Below are 10,294 nucleotides of genomic sequence, written 5' to 3'. Positions count from 1 at the left end.
TGGATGAAGTCAAAGAAAACACGCTAAAGGCTTTGAACAGTATCCAGCCTCAAGAATTCCAGCACTGTTTTGAGCAGTGGCAAAAGCGTTGGGACAAGTGCATTAATGCACATGGACAATACTTTGAAGGGGACTAATATACAATTCAATAAAAATGCAAAAATAAAAAATAACAAAAATAAATTCCGGTTATTTTTGGGTCCCCCCTCGTACAACACAGGACCTGTAACATCATATTTCAGCATCCTGTTGGATTGATGCATCAGTCATCCACTTGTTTCCATCTCCAATGCAACATAACTTTTATTTTAAAATGCCATTATAATCACACGTAAATTTCCTCAAATATCATTAAAATCACATTTTATTTTACTGTTGTGACATGTTTCAGCCCTATAAGGCCATCCTGCAGCACATGTTAATTGACTGAAACAACCACATTGATATATGAGCTGATGCAGTACAGTGGTCTCAATCAAGTTGCTTGAGGATGGCCTTATAGGGCTGAAACTGCCGCACTGATATACGTGCTGATGCAGTACAGTGGTCTCAATCAAGTTGCCTGAGGATGGCCTTATAGGGCTGAAACTGCCGCACTGATATACGTGCTGATGCAGTACAGTGGCCTCAATCAAGTTGCCTCAGGATGGAATTATAGGGCTGAAACTGCCGCACTGATATACGTGCTGATGCAGTACAGTGGTCTCAATCAAGTTGCCTGAGGATGGCCTTATAGGGCTGAAACTGCCGCACTGATATACGTGCTGATGCAGTACAGTGGTCTCAATCAAGTTGCCTGAGGATGGCCTTATAGGGCTAAAACTGCCGCACTAATATACGAGCTGATGCAGTACACTGGTCTCAGTCAAGTTGCCTGAGGATGGCCTTATAGGGCTGAAACTGCCGCACTGATATACGTGCTGATGCAGTACAGTGGTCTCAATCAAGTTGCCTCAGGATGGCCTTATAGGGCTGAAGCTGCCGCACTGATATACGTGCTGATGCAGTACAGTGGTTTCAGTCAAGTTGCCTGAGGATGGCCTTATAGGGCTGAAACTGCCGCACTAATATATGTGCTGATGCAGTACAGTGGTCTCAATCAAGTTGCCTCAGGACGGCCTTATAGGGCTGAAACTGCTGCACTGATATACGTGCTGACGCAGTACAGTGGTTTCAACCAAGTTGCCTGAGGATGGCCTTATAGGGCTGAAACTACCGCACTGATATATGAGCTGATGCAGTGCAGTGGTTTCAGTCAAGTTGCCTGAGGATGGCCTTATAGGGCTGAAACTACCGCACTGATATATGAGCTGATGCAGTGCAGTGGTTTCAGTCAAGTTGCCTGAGGATGGCCTTATAGGGCTGAAACTGCTGCACTGATATACGTGCTGATGCAGTAGAGTGGTCTCAATCAAGTTGCCTCAGGATGGCCTTATAGGGCTGAAGCTGCCGCACTGATATACGTGCTGATGCTGTACAGTGGTTTCAGTCAAGTTGCCTGAGGATGGCCTTACAGGGCTGAAACTGCCGCACTGATATACGATCTGATGCAGTACAGTGGTCTCAATCAAGTTGCCTCAGGATGGCCTTATAGGGTTGAAGCTGCCACACTGATATACGTGCTGATGCAGTACAGTGGTCTCAATCAAGTTGCCCGAGGATGGCCTTACAGGGCTGAAACTGCCGCACTGATATACGTGCTGATGCAGTATAGTGGTCTCAATCAAGCTGCCTGAGGATGGCCTTATAGGGCTGAAACATGTCGCAACAGTAAAATAAAATGTGATTTTAATGACATTTTAGGAAATTTAAATGTGACTGTAATGGCATTTTAAAATAAATGTTTATGTTGCATTAAGAGATGGAGGAAACATGTGGACAAGTGATACAGGACCCATAATCCTCCTCAAACTTAGAGCACATAACACACCAGCTTTACATGACATGGAATTAATGCATAAGATGTGAATTCCTCGTGTTCCAGTATCTCTTGCTTTGTTCTGTTCATGTGTCCAGAAGCCTCATCTGAAGAGATAATCAACTCAGAATCAAATTCACTATTGTTTGCTGCTCGAAGATATCAGTTACAGAAATAGTAGATAACGTGGTTACAAAGAGTGCAAAAGTGTGATTTTGTAAGGTCATGCTTTCCATAATTTTGTCTCTTCTGACATTCCAATTTCATGTGTAAGGAACTTAAGATGCTTTGAGGTGAATGATCAAGCTGAAGTCCAATATAGTTCAACTCTTCTTGCCTTAACACTAAATGTCTGAGTTTGGTTTCATATTTGCTGACAGGCCAGTTGTTTTTACTTTACGGAGATGATCCTGAACAGCATTTCTGTGGGGAACTTGAATCCCATGAAACTTTCTTCTGAATTTTCTCTTACCCTTCCTAGAAGGTTCATACTTCACACAAAATTCTGATATGACAGATGAAAGCCAGAACAGTGGAACAAAGAGAGGTGACTGCTGTTAGGAAATTGTGTAGTAAACATTTTCAGCAGCAACAAATAAACACGTGATAGCTGAAATCCGAAATACTGGAATGAGTAAGCAGCCATTGCTAGGCAACGACGTGTTAAAGCGTTTCCAGAGCAACAAATAAACACACAAGAATAGAGAAACTTTCAAAATTAGTGTTTTCTGTGTGGTCCATGCCAAGGCTACACAGCAAGGACAAGCTTGGTATAAGAGACAGACCCATCTTCTCATCAGGGAGGATGTTACATAAGGGCTATTACCACAAGATTTCAGTTGAAAAAAAAAATCTCTGGTCGTGGGCCTCAAGGGGCTCGATGCCAAGACGAACTGACTCTGACTGACAGAAGTCAGAGGCTTGCGTGGAGGTGGGTTTGAATACCTTCACCGTGACCCTGCGAGTCATAGGTGACGAAGAGGGAAGTCTCAAATTTGAGACAGTAATATATGGTCTCAAGTACCAAGGGTCTCAGACCCAAGAAAGACTGCACCGGTAAGGACCAGCAGCATATACAGAAGACAGACCCGTCCGCTCGTCAGAGAGGGCGCCCACGGAAGAAACAAGACTGTAACTGTCAAACAGTTATAAAGATGTGGTCGCAAGTCCCAGATGGGTGCTTTATGCCAAGACAGACTGGCCGACTGACCGTCACTCATAAAATGAGACTCAAGACTCTGAAGTCAGAGTTCATGTTTAGTATTCTAGAGTGGTGAGTGAGCAGTGCCAGTCTGTGGCTGGCCGTGAGGAATCTCCATTGTTAGCAGCCGCTACCGGGCAACAACTACTTGATGACAGAACAAACAGAAGACTCGTGTGTGTGTGTGTGTGTGTGTGCGCGTGCGTGTGTAAATCAGTAATACTGTTATAATTATTTGTAGTTATAAGTGTACAATAAATCCAATCATCAATCCAAACCCCATGTCTAGTCAATAACACATGGCAACATTCATATCAGACACTTCTTTCTCCAGTGTGAAAATCTATGGCCCATACAGAGGAAAACTTGAGAGAATATCAACAACCTCTTGATACAATCCCAGCTGCGTGAACTTTGCAGCCATGTGACCCAGTCTGCTCTGTCAATCCACTAGGCTAAGATTATCCCAAGATGATACATATTTTAGGCACCATTTGGTTATACAGTAAACCCTTGTTATATAACTGACCCAGACATTTAACAGATTTTGGATATAACAGAATCTGACAGGGAGAGATGTTACTGACTTCAACCCCAGATGTCTGTAGGTTTTGTAGTTATAAAGCTAGTTATAATAAAAAAAAGAACCCTGATACAAAAATCTTTATGTAATCACATTGTTTTGTTTTTATCTTTAGTGCATGTATTGCCTGCATTATCATATTGTGTACTTCCATGAATACCCCCTTCAGTTGGTTATAGCAGGCATCGGTGACAACAGACCCCCCCCCCCCAATTAGTCCATTATAGCAATGTTTTGTGGTATCTGAATGGGCACATTAACACACAACAGACAGAGCACATGGAATGTGCATTTCAAACATAACATTCTGCTCAGGATGAAGCACACTGAGAATGTGAAGGATTATAGGTCCCAAGTATCATAAAGAACCACTTTCAATCTCAGAGCCACCAAGAAGCCTTCAGTCCACCACAACATTTCTGCAGTCTCACTATTGCCAAATCTGATAGAGTACAATACATGGCAGCCGAGAGTGACCAAAAATGGAGAAAGGCGACTCTTCAGCACAGCTACCAAACAGAATCCCAATACATCCAATATGTGGTGACATTTTATATTCACTATACTTCAGTATTTACAAATAATCCAATAAATGAAAAATCAACTGTAGCAGTAATGTGAAGTAAATTTGCATGATTTCAGTAATACCTTACACGGCATTCTGTAAGCTCATCATCTGTTTCATCCTATGTCTCTTTTTCTTTTTGTAGTCAAAATTAAAGCGTGTTTATTATATAGTAAATTCACCAGATCATTTTGTGCAACTTACATTAATTTGTCACCAAGTTGGACGTGTGCCATCTTGACTGGCTGCGCAAAATCCTTAAGTCCAAGATCCTGTACACTTATGTTTTCCCGTAATACCTATTGCAAAAAAAAAAAAGTGCTCATTATTCTGTGAAAACTACTCGTATATTAAATGCATAATTCGTAAACAGTGTCACATGTGAATATTGGGACACATCTACATCTGTAAGTTCTAAAAACAATGTGAAATGTTACAAAACAGAAAAGAAAATATGAGGGAGTAGTAAATAGGCCACAAATGGAAATAAAACAGCTGTAATGGAAGTAATAGGTTTCCTATGTGTACCATTATGTATCAGCAGAGTCCAGTTCCATGACAGTCTAGGTAGCAGACATGCATGCACATGTTCAGAGGCTGGGTTCAGTAGTCAAAATGGTGACCGTACTTGAGGAGTGTACAACCGAAAAGCAGAATTCTGTTGTGTGTTTCTTGTGGACAAAGGGACTCAATGCAAAGGATATTAGCACCTGCTCATGCTGGTTCCTCGCTTGTGGATTTTCTTTTTTCTTCTACCCTGAAGATGGAGGCGATATGTTCCTCCGAAACGTCGGTTAACACAATATCTACATGGTGCCACATCCCAGAAAACTGCTTTCTTCATAGGCACTGCCATGAAAACCTCAATTCTTACATGATATTCATGAATGTTTCATGTTTACAGTGGGAAGTGTGTTGCAGAAAACAGTTCACAACCTAATCAAAAAATTACCCCAGTGACATCAGAAGGCCAGAGATGATGGCCAACCAGGTGCAGAAGTGGCTGAGACAACAGTCAAAAGACTTATGCTGTGGGTTCCAATGCACTGGTAAAGCACTGGGACAATTGTATCAATTTTGGTTGAGGATATGTCGAGAAAAAAATTATTTTCACAGGTTTGAATATCGCGCTTCATTTTATATCCATCTCTGACCTATTTACTGACCCTCCATCGTAATTCTGACTTTCAGGACTTCCATACTGTTCACTCTTTTCTGAACAGGCAGAGTCCTTGACATAACCTCAAAAGTAAAATTCCAACAGAGATAAAACGGGAGACCCTGGTGGCCAAGAAACTGCCTCCCCAAACCCACTGTCCATAAGTTTGTTCTAGCTTCATTAATACATAGGTCAGATAAAAATGGTGGCAACACCTCTATAGTTCTGACATGACTTTATTACCTGAGGTAAACACACATTCCTTCAATATAATCGCTCCCCATGTGTACCACCACCTGCCAAATTTGTGGAAGGCATCGTACGCCATCAGCGCATCCACTTCTGTTGATGTCCAGCAGTGACCGCCCTACAGCACGAATCATCTCCTCTCTTGTGTTGTAACATGTCCCTCACAGTGGTTCTTTCATTTTGGCAAAGAAATCATAATCGCATGGACTCATATCGGGTGAGTATGGCAGATGCTGCAGTATCTCCCATCGCCAGTGGTGAAGGAGATCCTCCTGAACAGCGTCAGCAGTAGGAGCAATTGCATTGTCATAAAGAATGATGGTGTTCATTGCCAACAAGTGTTGTCACTTTCTCCCCAGTGCTGGACGAAGATGATTATGCAGGAAATTGCAGTAGTAGGCAGCGTTTACTGTCTGTCGTTGAGGTACGGTGTGGTGCAGTCGAGCCGTGCATGGACCGGCTCACGTAATGAGTGACATCATGGCTTCCAGCCATATCTTCCACGCTACCCTTTCTTTCACGATCCTAAGCTTAGCCCCTCCTTCTCTCCCGAAGACCACGTGATTTCCCCTTCCTTTCTACCCGTGTCTCGGGAGGAAGTATGTTGGAGAGCGAAGTTTTAGTCTGATAAGTGGATCCACTTGGGTAATCACGTCTGGCAGACCAGCCAGGGATATTTTCTAAATTTCAGTTCAGAGGGGTCTTGTTCCAAAATTGCATTTCGGCATACTCTGGGTCTGGCCGCAGACGTTGGGGTTTACAGTCGCCAGCTATTGGGGGGGTGGCGTGGCGGTGATACGAGGGTTAGTTTTTTTATATAAATATATATATTACTTTCTTGAGGCCACCTGTGACTGAGGTTTGCTTAGCCTGTATTATATAGACATGTAATTTCTTGATGCCGCCTGTGGCGGACCAGTTCAATTTAGTTATTCTATGTATTTGTCTTGATGCCGCATGTGGCTAGGAAGGGACTTGTATTCAAATGCCACTGGGCCAGTGAAACTGGGCAGGTTGTGGAGCGGATGCCGCGAGGTGCGGATTAATGTAGGGTGGAGAAACTCAGCCAGGTTTATTCTATCTGTATATGTATATTTTTGTGTATTTTTGTCATAACTTATTTTTGTGGTTATTAAACATTGTTATTTTTGGGTCTGTCATTGACTTCAATAATGATTCTCTGCTGCGAGCTTGGTTTCCCATGATGATCTTAGGGAGCTGGCATGGGCCAGGGACAATGAACCACTCCCGACTTCACCGACGCTTGGTGGTGGTAGGGTGAAGACGGGAGTAGTATCGGTTCACAGTATCACTCCATCAATGTAATATGCCACAATGAACATCGCCTTCACAGTACAATGTGTAGGGCACATTTTCTTTGGATGAAGAGAGCCAGGATGCTTCCATTCATTTGATTGTCGCTTCAAGTGCAGTTCGTATGAGTGAGCCCAAGTTTCGTCCAGAGTGATGACCTTTCCAAGGAAGTCATCACCTTCCCTCTGTTACCGGTCCAACACGTCCTGCACAATTGCATAACGTTGCCACTGCTGCACCTCTGACATTGTATGGGGTACCCAATGCGCTGCAATTTTGCGGTATCCAACAATATCATGCAGAATGTGGAGCATGGTTTTGTGACATACGCCTACCTCAGCAGTTAACTCCCACCCAGCCTATCACTGATCGACATCCAGCAAAAGAAGCAAGAAGGTGAATTGTGTGGTTGTCAACTTGGGGTCATCCTGAATGGCATCCCTCCCTTCGCAAAACAATTTCACCCATCATGCCACTGTGTGATATGGCAAAGTAACGTCACCACATGATCCTTGCAGTCCCTGATAACAGTTTTGTGCACTACGACCTCGTGCAACTTCAATTTTTATCCAGGAGCGTTGTTTTCGTTTCGTGAACATGTTAGGGTGCTTGAACTGGGCTTCTGCACTTCAAGACAATGCACAATGCAACTCAATGAAACACAACCAGAGCCACACACTGCACCACTTCAACTGAACTTCTGCTATCAGGTACAGACGGTGCTAGTGCCACCTGATGCACATCTTTCATGTTAGAGCAGTGTTGCCACTACTTTTTCTCCAACCCTTGTATTATGAGGGTGAATCATCTAACTGGAAAATGGGGACACAACCATCTCAAGTTTGGGGCCTAACACAGTTCTCCAGCATATTCTAGAGAGCATTCCTTTTTATATCCATTTGAGACCTATTTACTGACTCTCCCTCATAGTTTCAATCCTGACAAGGTTGTGAAACCGATGTAAAAACAATAAATTTCATGCATACAGAAAAACAAAAAAATTATTAAAAATATTATTCAGGATAGGAGAGGCATCTGGAGATATTAAATTCAATCATTCTCTGTTGTATCACTCAGCTTCATATTCAAAATTTGATAATACATTCATATACTCGCATGTGGAAACCATTATTCCTCGACTCACCTTGGCGGTACAGTTGAGAGCAATGGGCACACTTTCAAATACAGGGATTCCTTCTCTCTCCACCAGGTCCTGCAGCACCATCTGACCTGTCGTCAGATCTTCGTACTCCCTAATCAAACAAACCCAACAAATCAGTACACATGGTGGAAGCAAACACACATGGGGCTATATCAGGCAATTACTTAGTTGGGTCTGTTAGGAGGAGCTACTCAGGCCAATTATTAGACTACTGATGGAGATTACCTCTCTCTAACTGACCTGTGTATGTTTAAAGCTGATAAAAACACTTAAACTTCCAAAGAATCTTTTGGATTACTAAATGAAGGAGAAGTCCAGACACTCAGTAATCCCAAGAACTTTTATCACTAGTATGGTCATACAATATGAATGGTGTGTGGTTTTGAGGTTTAAAGACAACACTTCTGTTTGGTGATTTCACATCAGAACCAAGCATTAATCAGTAATCAACAGAATAAAACATTTTAAAATATGCAGTGGCTCTCGGATTTCACACTGGTTATACAAAGAAATTGTTTTTTCCGTAAGTCCAACTCAAATCCTTGCACAGTTTGTGTGCCAACAGTTCACATTCTGCTGCTTACACCTCAGCACTTACATCTTAGGCAGAGCCAACACTGCAGTACGAGTATATTCACACAGCAGCTGAAGTTTATATTAACCACTGGACACGAGCCTACTAACATCTGATTTTGGAGCAACATACTGTCTCCATCTTCAGGGTCTCAGAATACACCAAGGGAGAAACCAGGATGAAAGCAGGTGGCAAGCTTCCCACCTCTTGAAAGCCCTGCTTGACACCTTTCATCCTGGTTTCTCCCTTGGCTTATTCCAGAGCCCTGAAGATGGAGGCAATATGTTGCTCCAAAATGTTGGTTGACTTTCAGCAGACTACATGGCATTACACCCCAGAAGACAGTGTTCTTACTCCTTCTTACTTCACCACTTTGGCTTCAATAGCAGAGAACAAGAAAGTGCACTTGCAATGAAAACACTTTCAAGGGCACTATCAGGGATTTCTCAAAGGAGTATAGCCATAAAAGTTTGCTTACATATATACACTTAACCTATTTCAACAATTGTGTATGGACTGCACTTTGTATTCAGCATATAAGAATAATTTTCCCTTTAAAAATAGTATTTGGTATATTTCCTTCCTTTTTCAGTTTACATTTTTTACAAGACTGTGGATAGGTGCGGAGCAATCTCTCCCTCCCGCAAGGACCCATACACATTTTAAGTGACCAAAGTGTCAGCTGCTGTAGGTACCCATGTTGTATTTACATACCAAAGAGAGGATGTGTACCTCATGTTTTCTTTTCTATAACAATGTTATATACAAAGCCTGGTTACCTCAAAACTTGCCTAAATTAACTTTACTATATGTGGTGAAATGCATGGGGATGGTGTGTGACTGTAACTGTGTGAGTCACTAAGTGCACTATATAGCATCATATGGTAGAGATGACTGACAAAGTGTGAGAACTTGAAAGAAACCTCAGTTAGGAGAGTCGGTGTTCCAGCTGAGGCTTGAACCCCATAGCTCCAGAATGAGTCTACATCACCACCATTCCACCAAACTGCCTGATGGAATCATATGAAATAGTACAAAAGCACAATATGAAGAATTTGAGGTTCTCACAAACCGTGGTTATGAAGAGTCTTCTCGGATATAATGATTATGACCTGTCGGAAGTTAATTGATGTTTCAGAGGAACAAGTACACTTACTACCTGTTTCACACTGGTTTCATGCTTGGAGACAGTTCAGTTCCTTTGAAACACAGCATAATTTCCAATCAACTACATGGCAGAAGATAGAACTCTTCCACCTAAAAATTAAATTTTCTTTTTTAATTCGCTTAAGACGGAATCACAGAGGTCAAATGCTTATTGACTTTTGTGAACGAAATGGATTGATTGTTACCAACACTTGGTTCAAGAAGCCAAAGAGAAGAATTTACACATGGAAGGCACCTGGGGATTGGAAGAGGCATCAGCTGGACTACATCCTTGTGAAACATCGATTCAGAAACAGTGTGAAGGATGTGAAGACGCTTCCTGGGGCAGACATTGACTCTGACCACAACTTGCTGGTTGCCAAGTTCCGAACCAGGTTGAAGAAAATTATAGGATTTCGAAAG

At 42.3% G+C, this 10,294-nt stretch overlaps 1 protein-coding gene across 9 annotated transcripts in view; it reads right to left on the bottom strand.

The window, feature by feature from the left end:
- LOC111868871 overlaps positions 1 to 10,294 on the bottom strand; it is a 314,970-nt gene that overhangs the window by 45,175 nt on the left and 259,501 nt on the right. For all 9 annotated transcript variants that reach the window (XM_023859916.2, XM_023859917.2, XM_033753210.1 and 6 more), the window contains 2 exons: positions 8,134 to 8,242; positions 4,472 to 4,566 (listed from right to left, as the gene is read on the bottom strand). In XM_023859916.2, the coding sequence (XP_023715684.1) occupies positions 4,472 to 4,566; positions 8,134 to 8,242 (204 nt within the window). The remainder of the gene's footprint in view (positions 1 to 4,471; positions 4,567 to 8,133; positions 8,243 to 10,294) is intronic.

Source organism: Cryptotermes secundus, unplaced genomic scaffold (assembly GCF_002891405.2).
Source record: "Cryptotermes secundus unplaced genomic scaffold, Csec_1.0 scaffold547, whole genome shotgun sequence".
Taxonomy (NCBI): Eukaryota; Metazoa; Arthropoda; class Insecta; order Blattodea; family Kalotermitidae; genus Cryptotermes; species Cryptotermes secundus.
This window is presented reverse-complemented; position numbering and strand designations above follow the sequence as displayed.